The sequence below is a fragment of the Eriocheir sinensis genome, chromosome 13 (genome assembly GCF_024679095.1).
Source record: "Eriocheir sinensis breed Jianghai 21 chromosome 13, ASM2467909v1, whole genome shotgun sequence".
Taxonomy (NCBI): domain Eukaryota; kingdom Metazoa; phylum Arthropoda; class Malacostraca; order Decapoda; family Varunidae; genus Eriocheir; species Eriocheir sinensis.
Window position 1 is genome coordinate 12408724 of NC_066521.1, and position 15554 is coordinate 12424277.

The following is a 15554-nucleotide window of genomic DNA, read 5'->3' on the forward strand; positions in this document are numbered from 1 at the left end:
TAAACAACAAAGGAGAAGGGAGGAACATTCCCTTTTACTTCTAATTTCCTCCTATGTCTACCTCTAATTCCCTCCAAAGCCTACCTCTAATTTCCTCTTAAGTCTATCTCTAATTTCCTCCTAAGTCTACCTCTAATTCTCTCCAAAGTCCATCTTTAATTTCCTTCTAAGTCTACCTAATTTCCTTCTAGGTTTACCTCAAATTCCCATCAGGCCAACTTGAATTAGTTTAAAACGCTTCCTTTTTAACTAATAGTCTACTAATTCACAAGGGAATTGCTATCAGGCTGAAGCTAAAAATACATGATAAAGCCAGGCAACAAAGGCCAAACCAGTCTCTTCATAGTGCTGCAAAATCTCTTACTATTTTATCCTCCCTCCTGGAACACGTGGCCCACATCTGCTAATTTAACCCCATTGGTTTACCTTTCTAAGCCATGAAGAGGTGGGCGGCTCAGTATAAGTGTTGGGGATATCTCGAGAATCACAAAGCTATCATAGTCATAAGGCAGCACTGATCTTAGCTGTCATATTTGCTGCTGTTGCAAAAATTTAATAAAACAAGTTGGTTGGTTGGTTGGTTGGAACTGTCACAGACTTATGCATTGTATCTCAGCAGCCTATTATTTCTCTCTTTTCTGTGGAAGATTTAGTGGTACATAAGCATTACTTTGATAAATTTAACATTTTATTTTCCCTATCAGGCGTTTACACTATGCACACCGTTAGATTTCACAGAGTTCAGTTATATAAAAGATGGTTGATTAAAACAAAAAAATATATGTAGGATTTAGTTATCTGCATCATGACTTCCTCATGAATGTTATAACGTCAATAAATTTACAAACTAACATAATATTCCAAGTAATGTAAAACATAATAAACACACAGTGGGGCCCCGTGTCTAGTGATATTGAGAAACTGAGAAAAACATTGCTAGTTCTGAAACTGCTATTTTGGGGGCACACTTTTTAAAGTAAGACATAAAAGACTGGAACCTCTTGGAAGTTGACGTTTTCCTTTTGCACCTGCTTTAAACAACTAAATCTTACATTTATATATAACTACTAATAGGGAAAAGCAACAAAAACTTGTCATTAAATTCTCTTGAATAAAGAAGTTAGGAGTTTGGAGTGCACCAGCTTACTTATAGCCAGCACTACTGCCACTACCATTGCTACCTTCCTCCACAGCCAAATGTGCAGCAGCCTCCCTCAGCTATTGACTTCTCTCATATTGCAGCAGTTCATGATTATTAAACACAGTAAAGTCTTCAGTGTTAACAAAGCGAAGCGGGGTAGCAGGGGCAATGTCACACACCTGCATTCAGTTGACCCGTTAGGTGCACAACTCCTTGCAGGCAGGGGGATGAGCACAATGGGACAGTGGATCAGCTGTACATGACAAAAATGGCATCACAAACAAGAAAACATATCCTACATAATATGCCCAAAGCAGCTCTTACAGCTGACCCTTTACTAAAAGCAGCAGTCATTGTTGAACGAAACATTTGCAAAAGGCAAGATGCAGAGGTGACACTGGCCACACTTGCATAAGTACGACATCCTTATTTACAAACAATGGTGCCATCCCCTACCCCCTGTAACACTCTGCCCCCTCCTCGAGCTGTTCTGCTAACGCTGTCATCTTGATGCAACTTACTACCCTAGCTGCAAAATGTTGTGTGCCCAACAGGTCAACTGAACATCAATACTCAATGGTGCTGAGGTTTAGGTGCTGGATACAGCAAAGGGACTGCCCACTCTGTCCCCCCAGCCAATGGGAACATTTTTGCTAGTTCTGCAGCTTTGGTCCTTAGTTATGAAACCCAGGACTGTTTCTATCCTATTGCTAGACTTGAAATCATTAGTAAGAAAAACACTAGTCATGGGGCTCCACTGTGCATGGCATCCCTCACTGATAAGCAATGTACATAATATCTTTTTGATCCCATAACTCTATGTAGGTCAAGAGAGATGCTTTGTACTATCAATTTCTATTTATCAAACAAAAAATGAGTACGGTAGTGTGCTTGTGTGTGTGTTTCTGTCTGTGTCATTCACCATGGTCTGATCACATGGTAGACCCGTGATTGCCAGCCAGTACCCACTGCGAAAGAGCTTGGAGCTCAACTGATGAATCTTTGGTTATGGGTGGAACCTCACATTACACCCTCACACAAGTGGGAGACAATGCCCGACTGACACTCAGTACCCATTCGCTACTGGGTGGACAGGGGGCACGGATTAAAGGAGACTGCCCATCCGTCCCCACTTTATCTGGGAAATGAACCAGGACTTCTCGGTTACGAATCACTGGTTGTAACCACTACACTACAGAGCTGTGTGTATGTGTGTGTGTGTGTGTGTGTGTGTGTGTGTGTGTGTACATGTGTGAACCACTATAAACACTCCACTCCAGCCAGACTGACATGCCGTCTGTAGTGGTTAAACATGTGGGCTTTGCGTTTGAACCTCATTGAGCAGTGTTCACACTTGAAGGGTCTGTCTGCTTCATGGATGGGCAAGTGTTCATCGAAAGAGTGTTTATCTGGAAAGTATTTGTCACAGTCTTCGCAGTGTAGCGTCACGTCACTCTGTTTTGCGCCACCCTTGCTGTCCACAGCCGTGGAGGCAGAAGCACCGTCACTTTCACACTCTGAAGACTCTTGCTTTTCATTATTGTTACTTCCAATAACTATTTTTTGAGTCTCTACTTCTCTGTTAACTTTATTCACTTTTGAGGGAGAGTTTTCCTGGAGTGATTTATCATTGTCATCAGCATTATGTGGTCCATGGTGCCCACTGCACCACAAAGCCTTATGGTGTTTCAACTTGGAGGAACGGGTGAATTCAACACCACACTCAACACAGGGATATGTCCCATTTTCTGCCATTTCTATACAGTCTGTACTGGAATCTTTTCCATCATCTGTGCTCTTCCCAACTTTATTACTAATAGTTTTCAAGGCACCTCGATTGGTTTTCTTCTGTTTTGTTACTGAGTTATTTGTAACTTTCTTTTTTGGAGTCACTTTGGTATTCACTCTCACATCACTGACCATTTCCTCGTCATCTTCTGTATAGGCCCAGTTATTAATTTCTTCATATTCTGACTCTGACTCCTCCAGGAATTCTTCCATCTCCTCCTCTATGAGTTCTTCCTTCACAGAGATGTAGCTCGTGGGACAATAGTCCTTGTACCTCCTGTCCTCCTTGCCGTGCTTCATGCTCTGGTGGTACCTCAGGGCAGAGGCTCTCTTGAATACCTCCCCACACATTGTACAGACCTGCTGCATCTCACCGCTGTGTCCCTCCATGTGTTCCTTGAGTAATGTTACGCTGGACAACACCTCACCACACTGTTTGCATGGGAAGTATTTGCGTCTGGCCTCACTATTACAGACTGATAATTTTTTCATTTGGAACTTAGTGTTTTCATTATCTTGCACACTGTCTTCTTCACAGCCTGATCTGCTGGTAATTTTCTTTTTGTATTTTCCACTTCTTTTAATCTCAGCACTACTTGTCTCACCATCTTGTGCAGTGCAAGTTTGCTGGTGCTTCAACAACTGAGTGGGCAATGCAAACCTCTCCCCACACTCAGTGCACTTCTCTTGCAATAAGGAACTTCTCCAATTTTTGTGTTTTCCACACCTTCTGGAGTGAGCAGTAAGTCCAACAGAATGTGGGAACTGCTTGTTACACACCTTGCAAATGTGTAACACATTCTCCTTTTGTGGGAGTTTATATGACTTCCCATCTTGAGGAGTGCCGTCTTTTCTCTTGAGGACAGTCTTCCTCGCACCTCTAGAGTGCAAGCCACGTTCATTGCTAAGCGTGTTGATGATCTCCCTTGCCATCTGACTCTCTGGTATCCTCTCAGTCTCTGCCTCTCCTCCGTGAACTACCATGATGTGGCGCCTTGCTGCTGAGCGCTGGGTAAAACACTTGCTGCACGCGCTACACTTGTGTGGCTTGGCTCCTGTGTGGCGCCGCATGTGGTCCTTGAGGTGGGTGATCTGCCGGAACGCTTTGGGGCACACGTTGCACTGGTATGGTTTGTCCCCGGTGTGCATGCGCATATGGCAGTACAGGTTAGATGACTGGGTGAAGGAGCGGTCACACACCTTGCACATCCACACTTTCTTGCCAGTCACGTCTATGTAGGCGATGAATTTCTTGTCCTTAAACTCCCCTTCCCTGATTATTTTATGACTGCCATCGGGAGGACTTGAAATTTCATTTGGCTGATTCTTTACAGCCTTGGCTTTACCCTTCTTAGGAGTCTTCTTCTTACCTTTTTCTGGTGGTGTGTGGGTTATGTCATGGATAGCAACTTCATCTTCATTGCGTGTTGATGGCATCTCCAGTATTTCACTCTTCACATCCCCATTAACATCGGTGACGTGGATAATCTCTTGCTTGATCTCACAAAAACCAGGATTGTAGTCTTCTGATATTTCAGATTTGATGTGAGTTGCTAATTCATTCCCCTTGTCACCCTTCACTGCTGGATTTAAAATGACAAAGTCCTTTTCATCCCCGACTTTAACATTGATGTACATGTCCACCATATCACTGTTGGGTATACTAATACCGTGGTCTGCAACTTTGTGTTTCTGAAGCTCGTCGATGCTCAGTAGTTCAATGCCACACAGTTCACAGACATGTTTGAAGTCAGAGTGCTTCAGGATGTGGTTCAGCATGGTGCTTTTGGTCTTAGACTGCATCCCACATATTTTACACATGAAAGGGAATAAAGGTTGGTGCAGTTTCATGTGGTCAACCTTGAGGCATTCACCAATAAATGTTTTGTTGCAGTAACGACAGAAGAAGTTTTTAATTCTATTTTCAGGTACATATTTTTTCTTTTTCTCTTTGATTTCAACCTGTCCATTGGGATGCACACTTTTCTTGTGGGCAGTCAGCCTGGAGGACTGGGTGAAGGCTGCCTTACACAGATCACATGCATAAGGTCTTTCTCCAGTGTGAATTCTAATGTGAGACTTCAAGTGAGAAATCTGCTTAAAGCCCATTTTGCAGACACCACAATAGTATGGCCTCTCCCCGGAGTGAATTCTCAAGTGGGCGATGTAGTTTGAGGAGTTTTTGCAAGTTTTTCCACACTGCTCACAGCTGTAAATTCTTTGACTCTTTGTGTACTGCTCACTGTTATAAACTTTTGGAGTCTTTGCATTTGTAATTTTACTATTTTTCAAAATATTTATGCACTTCCCTGCCCCCAAGCTATTACTTTTTTCATTCTTTTTTAGCAGATTTTCACTTCCCTTTAACTTCTGCCTTTTTGCTTTCCCTGCAGGCATGTCATCTTTAAGCTTGGGTGAACACTCTTCCTCGACAACTATTGGCTCCTTCCCCTCCTCCATTATGTATATGACTTTGGTGAGCCTGCTGCTGCTGGTGTCCTTCCACAGGAGGAGCGACGTCCCATCAGGATGAAGCTGCTCAATGGCCTCAGAATACTTACCCATTGACTCCAATTCCAACGAACGATCGGGGTCACTGGTATTCAATATACTCTCGGCAGATTGAATTTCACATTGGAGCATCATTTCTTCATCCTCACTGCAGTCCTCCTCTTCCATGGCTACTGAGTCCATGTCACACTCTTCCATCCCCTTCTCAACGCTTAGATATGGTACCTTGTCAGTCTCCAGGACGCTCTCTGTCAAAATGTTTGGGGACATGCCTCTGTCCTCTAAAGTCCCACCGGAGTCAGGGATGTGTATTGCTGTTGTTGTTGTGGATTCGGAAGGGTCAGAGAGCACCATGATGTCCTTGTTCTGGAGTGCTGGTGGTAAGACAATAAAAAACCCTTTCCCATTGTCGCTGTGAGTTTCTAGCACAGTTCCCTTCTTTAATGCTTCCCTCACCTGCTCTGGGTTAACGGCAGCGTCATTATTTTGAACATTTTGCTCAAGACTGGAAGCCAGATCTTCTTTAAGTTTATTTTGGTCACTGTTGCCGGGACACAAGTTAAGTTTACTCCCGGGTGAAGCTTTGTCCTCAGGTGCCAGACTCAACATAAAGGTGTCAGGAGCCTTTGCTGAGGTGTCAGGTGTTTGATGGCATTTAGATGTCATGGTGTCACCAATTACTTCAGATGTGATGAAGGTTGGCTCATCACCCTCACCTGCGTCGTCTGTGTCACTCTCTCCAAAACTCTTCAACGATTTTCTAATTTCTTGGGCACGTTTCCGTTTCAGTGGATTTACTTTAGAAGATGCTTTCTGTAAGGCTGAGTTAAAGGTTTTGTAGGCCTCCTTGTCATGGACATACAGGTAGTTATCTTTATTCATGTGAACTCTGCGATGCAAAGACAAGCCGGCCAAGCGGGGGAACTCCTGCCCACACTCCTCGCACACAAAGGGTCCCACGTTGAGGTGCACTGCCATGTGTGCCTGGAGGGTAACCTTCTCTCTGAAAGGAACGCCACACTGCTCACACTTGAACCGCCTCTCCCCAGTGTGGATCATGTGGTGGTACTTCAGTCTGGTGGAGTTGGAGAACGTTTGGCCACACTTCTCACACTGGTAAGGCTTTTCACCAGTGTGGGTCCTCATATGAATCCTTAAATGGGTCTTTTGGTATGTGCCATAATCACATTCACTACAGGAATATGGTTTGATGCTCAAATGTCTTTTTTTATGTAGGTTTAAAGAAGACCTCTGGACAAAGTGCTTGCCACACACCTCACACTTAAAAGGACGTTCCCCTGAGTGTATGCGCCAGTGGTCTACCAGGTGGTGCTGCTGCCTGAAGGACTTAAGGCAGGAGCGGCACTTGAATGGCTTCTCCCCGGTGTGGGTCATCATGTGCTTCTTCAGGTTTGCCGTTGAACTGGAGACCAGCCCACACTTCTGACATGGGTATGACTTTGTCTCCTTCTTCTTTTGGACTTTGTTTTCAGTTTGAACCTCCACTACTTCTACTATTACTTCTTCGTGTGTCTCTTCTATTCTCCCTGACTCATCTATTTCACTATGGTCATTGACAGCCTCTTCTTCGGGGTCTGTGGTCTTAATGGGAGATTGGGAGGCAATACTCTGATCTGGTGCCATCTCCATGACCTCCTCTCCATCCCCAGAAATGTGCATCACCACCTCCTCTTCCACCTCCTCTTGGTCGCCTCCTCTATTGTGGTCTTTCCCATCCTCCAAACACATCTGCATGTCCATACTGCACTCCTCATCATCCATCTTAAAGTCCTGCACAGAGATAAACACCAATGTGATAAGGAAAAAACATGATTTTTTTCTTATTTTAAAAATTCTGAGGCATGTGGAAGGGATGAAATAAATAATAATTTAAATTATCATCAGTGATCCCAATTCCCACAGAGGCAGTGTGTGTCACAGAAAGGCCGCATGACCACTTAATCCAACAGAAGAAGGGGAGAGTGCACTCTTTAACTTCAACCTCCATGATCTCAGTGTTTTGCCCCTTTCAGTTACCTTTTTTTTTGACAGTGAAATTTACACATTCATTTATCCTCTTGACTAAACCAAACCATATTAAGAATCAAGCAAATCCTTAATCTCTGCAATCAAAACCTGAAGGAGACAAGACTGTTGATATAAAACTGATTTATATAGTCATTATAATTAGAGCCTAATAAGTGTTTCCCACTGTGACCCAATGAACTTACTTTACTGAAAGAAGTGTCTTTTGATCACTGCTTCATATTCCTGGATGGATTTTCCCTTCAGCTGAGCTCCCTCTTGTAGTTAACCTTCATGTTCTGTTGAAAAAAAACATGAGTGTTAATGGAAAGACAGAAGAGAGATACAGTAAACCCTTCCTTTTACAGAGCTTGATATAACGAATTTCAGCTTCAACAAAGTTTTGATCCAGTCTTGTAGAAGCAGGGATTTATTTACCCCCATTCCACACATTCATTCTACCTCCCATCCATCCCCGTACTGACCAAGGAACGGTACGGGAATGGGAGAGGTTGGGAGGGGACCTTAACGTTGTCTAAATGGAATGCCAGTGGACGTTAATGGAACTCCTTCAAACGGTAGGAACGGTTGGGACGGCTGAGTTCGGGCTGCATGTTCAAAATTTTAGCCGTTCCCCTCCCGTTCAATGTGAACAGTAATGAATCCTTAACACATCGGTAATGGAACTGATGGATTGTTAACGGAACTTAACTTTTTAACGTTCTGGTAGCGTTCCAGTACCTTTCCAATAGCTTCCTGATGTCGTCCCAACCGTACCAATACCGTCTGAACTGTTCCATTACCAATCCCTGAACGTTCTGACTGTTGTTATAAAAGCGTGCCAAGTTCCACTGCAGCTCACAGTTTACTCTCGACCTAGCTAGAGTTCACATCGCCTTGCAAGATGTGCAAGAATCTAAAAAACCACGTCAGTTGGTGGCAGTGGACACAAGAGCCGACTGGGCAGTGTGCGTCTAGCCAGTTTAGCTTTGTAGACACCTCCACTCTCCTCCTTCTGTGTCTCACCTTTCATCTAACACGACAAACAAATTTCATAATACACCTGTACCCTGTATGCATAGATTCACACATTTCCAGATTTCCCTGAAAATGCACAACAGCGACCCCAAAAGAATTTTTGCAGTGCCACTCCAAACATTCACAGTCTGCCCACGGACGACTCAACTGTTCCTAAGGAAAGGATGAAGTGTACATGCATAAAGCAGCATAAAATATCACAAGTAGCATTATTCATCAGCTATATGTACTATAAACTGTACTGTAATTTACAAAACTTCTTACAAATATATAGTCATTGAAATCTCACTTAAATGTTTGGACTCACCACAAAGTCTCGCCATTTTCTTTTACAACTTCAGGTGCTTAAGTATATCAATCTATGTGAATTATTTACTAATGGATGCTTCATTCTATAAGAATCAGGTGATAAAAATGTAAAATGATAACCACTGCATCATAATGGCAAACAGTTGTTCATCAGATAAACACAAATAAACAGGCAGGTACCGGTACTGATGCTGGAAAGACTTACAGAATAGAAAATCAGCGAAGAATAAGGAGGCTTCAGGAAGAGAAGGGGATGGATGTGTGGATCAGATATTTGCCTTCAGGATGGTAGTAGAAAAAATAATAGCAAAAGGAAAGAAACTATACGCTGCCTTCATGGATTTGGAAAAAGCTTATAACAGAGTCGATTGGATTCCATTGTGGGATGTTTTAAAGATTTATGGTGTGGGAGGAAAACTGCTTAGTGCAATAAGGTCTTTCTATGAGGATGCATCTGCATGTGTCAAAATTACTGGAGAAACAAGTGAACATTTTGAGATAAAAGTGGGCTAAGACAAGGGTGCATCATGTCACCATGGTTATTCGATATTTATATGGATGGTGTTATTAGAGAAATTAAGGGCAAAGTTGGAGAAGTTGGAGTAAGGCTGTTCGATGAGGGAAGGAAGTGGGTACTGAATTCGATACTGTTTGCTGATGACACGGTGCTCACTGCAGAAAATGAAAGTGACCTACAAAATTTGGTCAGTGTTTTTGATAGTGTCTGTAACAGGAGAAAGCTGAAAGTAAATGTCAACAAAAGTAAAATGATGGTTTGTGAGTAAAGTAGAAGTGAGGTTGTAGATTTTGTATGCCCATATAATGGGAATTAAATGTGAAAAAGAATGCAAAATAAATTTGAATGGTGAAGAAATGGAGGAGGTCAATGAGTTTAAGTACTTTGGATCAGTTACGTGTAAGCATGGTGGTACGGAGGGAGAGATAAGAGAAAGGCCATTGCAAGGAAGAAGGGTGGTAGGGTCTTTGGGATGAATCATGAATTGCAGAAGTGTGAGCATGGAGGTAAAGAGGGATTTGAGAAATACGATAATGGTACCAACCTTCACATATGCAAGTGAAACGTGGGCCTGGAATGAAAGTCAGAGGTATAGAGTGCAGGCAGTGGAAATGAGTTATATGAGGAGTGCTTGTGGTGTGAGTAGAATGGATGGAATGAGTAATGAAAGTGTGTATGAGCATTTTGGAATGTGTCACAGGGGTGAAGGGAAAAAGTGTGGAGTGGTGGAAGAAGTGAAGCGACAGATTTTAAAGTGGTTTGCCCACATGGAGCGAATGGAGGAGAGTAAGATGACCAGAAGTGTGTATGCGAGTGAGATAGAGGGAGGGAATGCTAGAAGACGACCTCCAGTGAAATGGAGGGATAGGGTGCAAGAGTACGTTAGGGAGAGGGGGGAAAGATCTTTGAGAGACTTTGAGCGGGCAAGGAGGGAGTGTCTGGATAGAGAAAGATGGAAGCTCTTCTGCCATGGCCATCCCCTGGTGGGAGCTCCTAGGAGCAGGTGTCGATGAAATGATGATGATAATGGCACCAGACTGATCAGTGTAGTATTCAGTCATCATACACACACATGTATTCGTGTATAATGGTGTGTCAGTACCCACTGATACCGGTACTGAGCAGTCTGACACTGTTATCATCAGCAATGCATCACAAATCTTGTGCCTGTGGCTGGTGTCTGAACAATCATGGCAAGCCCTTTAAAAATCAAATCTCCCCCCCCCACCCCCTCCAATGCCTTTCATACACTATGTGAGGAATATTGTAATTTTATGTTTGTTTTGTTTATATCTATTTTTCTGTGCAAGTGTTTTATATCATACCTAGTACAACACTTTTTATGCTTGTCAACATAAAGGTGGAGGTCGAGGAACAGAGAGAGTGAAATTCTGGGCCCTTCGTTCCTTATTTCACTGATTTCACTGATTTGCTATTGCCAGGACCTGAGAAATGCCTTGCATGAGTAAGAAGTTGAAAGAACTTAAAGAAAAAGGGAATCACAGTGGTGGATGAAGGACAAATGCCTCAGGCATAATCTTTTGCTATTTGCTGTGACAGACATGGAGGAATGGACGAATACCACGTACAGACAAACTTTTTACCAGAAGGAGAAAGAGAGGATGGACAAAACGAGTTTCCCCCAAAGGAAAAAACAAGAAAACAGGCAGAAAATTCTGCAGACTACTCCCTTGTAGAATTTGACTGGCAATGAACCTGGCCCCAGTGAGGAAGACACCCTCTGATACCCTTCCCTCTATGGGGTTGATATATTGTTTACATGACAGAAATATCTTTATTAACATTACTGTAATAAAATGGGACCAAGTGCCATGAAATATAGCAGTATATTTTACTGAACAGGAGGGACAACGACAAAACCCTATTATCCAACAAACAGGAAGTACTTAAGAGATAAATAACTTGAGCAGAGCCTCAGTTGACTTTCTGACTACTCAAATGTGTCGTCATGTTATGTGTAGGACAACTGCAGATAGTGTTATGACACAAGTACACAGCAATGCCAATGATCTGTGCCATTTAAACACTAAATTGTGTTTTCACAAAATGTTTTTGACCTTCAAATTGCTACTGCTCAGACTGTAATTCACCAATTGTTGAAATTTTTGCAGCATACATAAATCAACCAGTGTTTTAAAATCTTGAGGTTATTATTTTTTTCAAGTTCTCAAACATATATTCATAAAAAAAATATTTAGGGCATTTTCATTGAAAAAATGATATGTTAAAAAAATCTTGAGGTTATTATATCATTATTGTAAAAACTTTACCGTCAAATTATTCACTCAGACGACTTCTTTCTCTGCTGCAAAGGAAAATGTTTTCTGTTGATAAAAAGAAGTAGCATTTTCTTACAAGGGTATTAAAACCTGCACCGGTTTTGATGACGAATGGTGGTGATTAGCACTACATTTAAGCCGAGTGGCTTAAAACTATCGTATTTGACAGCTTATAAGATGCATGGGCTTAAAAGACGCAACCCCAATTTTGACAGGCACTTGGGAGAAAAAAAAAAAAAAAAAAAAAAATAAATAAATAAATAAATAAATAAAAAAAAAAATAAAAAAAAATAAAAAATAAATAAATAAATAAACGGGTTTGAAATACGAGTGTCAGGTGAAGATTTTTCGGCCGACATTCGTAGCCCTCCCCACTATCAGGTCTTTATTAAAGTTTCACTTTACACTTTACACTTAAAGCCCTTAATATTTGCTGGGACCTACCATAACTGGTCCTTCTTATAGACTCAAGGGTACTGCTTTGAGATGTAAACAAACATGGTGGAGACAGCGACATTCAGAGGGGTGACCGGTATAAAGTTTGTGCATCATATTTCTTTATTATTATTCTATAACATAAAATCTAGTTGTTGTAATGTTCAAGTACATTTTTAAAACAGAAGAAAGTGTGAAATTTCAAACTTGAATGTGCTTCAATGTTTGTTGAATGCATATGTAAAGTGAGAATGTTAAAATATAAGTGCAAAATGGAGAAACAGGCACGTGTAAATATTGAATAAATACCTATCTTTTCAATATCGTGTCAATATTATCCATATATTGTTTGCGTTTATCAATCAAACAAAGTTAAACAGTTTTATGAAGAAGGTCTGTCTTACCTCAATGATCCCTGTCTATACTAAGGACATGTAGCGTGTCTTGCGCGTGTTGATAGGTTTGGTGTACAACTGTCCACAAGTTTGTTTAAGTACAAGCATTTAAGTCACTTTATTTTCTTCCTGACTGGTGTCATTTTATATGAAGCAGTGGTAAGTACTACCTACTGTCATACATTGTTATGACAGAGTCCCATTAGAGGTTAGGTTATGTAAAGTTCTGTTGGAGTAGTTTAAATACGCTACCCCACCCAAAACCCTCGATTTTCCACTGGTGTCCAAGTTGAACCTTTCTGCGAGCTATTTTGCGGCTGCGGCGGCAGGTTCACAAAAGGCACTGACAAGTTAATCATTTAGTGATTTTTAGAGAAAAATACTATCTCCATGATAAACATATTTTGTCCAGAAATAAGCAGTCAGCATCTCAAAATTAGTAGGCTACACTTTCGTGAATATTCCCCAAATGTTTGAATACATATATGACAACAGAAAAGCAGTTGATCAAGTAAGAGACGAGATATCAGCTTTTACCAGGGATGGTTAGCTAGTTTAGTGGCGATAGGTTACTACCCTTCACAGCGATGGGTTACTGAGGGGTGTAGCGGGGGTTTTGTTAGCCTGAGAAAACGAGGTTTAGTGGTGGCCTGGAATGAGAGCTAGAATTGGGGTGTGATTCTAGAGTTTAACCAGGAAGGTGACGAAGGGTCCCCTGTGGATGAGATGGAAGGAACACACACACACACACACACACACACACACACACACACACACACACACACACACACACACACACTTCCTCTCACCATCTTCCCGTCGTTTGACCCTGGGCGCGGTCATACATGGGGGCGGGGTCATCAAGGCTATGTGTGACCTGACCTCCCAACGCCCGGTACTTATGACGCTTCAGGGATTGGCTGCCACACACCTCTCCCTCTGTATCGCCTCGCTGGTCCTCCTCTTAATCCTCTCCGCTGCCTCGTCACGCCCTGGTCTCCTCAGCGTCACTCTCCCGGAGGTAAACAAGCGCCCCGTCAATGGCGTGCGTCCATAATATCGTTGTCGCAGCGCTCGTCCTCCGCCCGCCAGGGTGCAACGTTGCCAGATTGTCGTACTCAACCTTTAAGTTTCCCGATTTCCAACCCCAAAACTGTCTCCTCCACCCCAATAACTGGCTTCATATGTAGTTATTGTTAATGTGGTTAATTACTGGTGTGTTTCTTGGTAATTATGGGTCAGGAGCTGGTGAATACGATGCTCCGAGTACGACAATTTGGCAACGGTGGTGCAGCTCTGCCACATTTTCAGTTGGGAATTATCGCATTAATGTTCTTCTTCTTCTTCTTTTGACCTGTTCCGCTTTGTATCGCTTTTTAGGTTCGAATTTTCGTACTGTAATGAACACCACTTACTTAGCTGACATTTAAAATTACCATCCATCATTATAAATCTGATTAAATTTAATCATTAATGATCAATCAATGTATTCAGTTATACAATGTCAAGCGTCTCTGTTGCCAGCACCACATATATACGTAGTCTATGTATCGTAAACTTCCTGTAGTAATAATTTCCACTTGAATATGGCATCAAAGTAATAATACCAGGGTATTTTTGTAGTTAAAGATCTATAGGCTAGAGTGCGCGTGTCACACCCCGGGTGACGCCGCCGCTCCAGGCTAGCGCCCATCTTAGTTGCCAAAAAGATTCAAAACACTATTTCACACACTTCACTGTACCCGATTTTCTGCCACCACTGTTTGATAGTGAAAAAATCTGATGATTGCATCGTCTTCCTGAGGAAATTCTGCATTGCATTAGTAAAAATTTGTAACTATAAGCATAACCATACGAATATGAGGATTAATTAAGGGATTTACATAGAAGATCAGACCACACAGATCCCATGGTCCAGATTATGATCCGTCCTTAAACCTAAGTGATTCTACATTAATCAGATATCTCCAAAACTTTGCATTTCTACTCTAGTCAATATTAAGTTGAAGGAAGTGTCGGTCGAGCTTGTTTTTAAAGGACTCAATCGTGTTACACTGGACCACTGAAGGTGGGAGCTTATTCCATTCTCATCGATCATAAACAATCTTGATTTGTCCACATTCGTAAATCCATTAAGTATTTTAAAACATTCGATCAGTTTTCCTCGGGGGCGACGTTTCTCAAGAGAGAACATGTTAAGGGTGGAAAGCAAAGACTATAAAAGCCTCTCGATCGTCGTAGGGTTTGTTGTGCAAGGAAGGGATCAGTTTTGTTGCTCGACGTTCAACACCTTCTAATTTCGCAATGTCCTTTGCATGGTGGGGAGACCAAAACTGTATCGCATATTACAAGTGGGGTCTGACTAAACTATTGTAGAGCGGAAGTATTACTTCCTTATTTTTGTATAAAAAGTTTTTTTTTTTTAATGAAGCCCAACATTCTGTTCGCTTTATTTGCTGCATCGATGCAGTGCTGCGAGAATTTGAGGTTTGACGCGATTTTGACAGGTCCTTGACGCATTGAACGCTTTTGAGTTTGACGCCGAGCATTTCGTAATCGAACTTCTTATTTCTTGTTCAACTTGAAGGAGGGGAGGGAGGGATACTGATGGTACTCGGACAACGCATGTTCAACCAATCAGCCAGGAGAAAACTCTACAAGGGAAAAGGGCACCACTATGGGTGAGAGCATTTTCGCCTCGATAAAATATGCCTATAGGAACAAACAAATCTATTGTTCCATTGCCCACTATTATTCACATGTACATTATCATAATGAGTTTACAATGGACGGTCGTAGCTGCCAAACACATGCTATATTGTATTCCTGCTGTCACCAGTACTGATAAGGACGTCAAATAGGAGTGACAAGACAGCCGGGAAGACGGGGAATTCAACTTTATCCTTCACGAAGAAAAACCAAGTCGAGCCTGGAAGTAACTCCTGAGAGTCTCCATGTAATCTTCACTGTCTTTAGTTAAACGGGTCACAGAGGGCAACGGTCACCTCCCCCCCCCCCTTAAAAAAAAAGTACTTTACCTATTGTTGCAAAAGAATAATACAACAGGGGGGGGGGGGGGAATTGGAGCATCCCAG

The 15554-nt window shown here is 42.1% G+C and overlaps 1 protein-coding gene across 3 annotated transcripts in view; it reads right to left on the reverse strand.

Moving 5' to 3' along the window:
* Window positions 1-778: 778 nt before the first annotated feature.
* LOC126998001 (zinc finger protein 91-like) overlaps window positions 779-15554 on the reverse strand; it is a 40120-nt gene continuing 25344 nt past the window's right edge. Inside the window, exons 1-3 of one of the 3 annotated variants that reach the window (XM_050859272.1) lie at window positions 13269-13556; window positions 7672-7764; window positions 779-7231 (exon numbers count right to left, since the gene is read on the reverse strand). In XM_050859272.1, the coding sequence (XP_050715229.1) occupies window positions 2402-7222 (4821 nt within the window). In that variant the 5' untranslated portion in view covers window positions 7223-7231; window positions 7672-7764; window positions 13269-13556 and the 3' untranslated portion in view covers window positions 779-2401. Of the gene's footprint in view, window positions 7232-7671; window positions 7765-13268; window positions 13557-15554 lie in introns of those variants that run through there. The other 2 variants (XM_050859273.1, XM_050859274.1) reach the window with 2 other exon arrangements.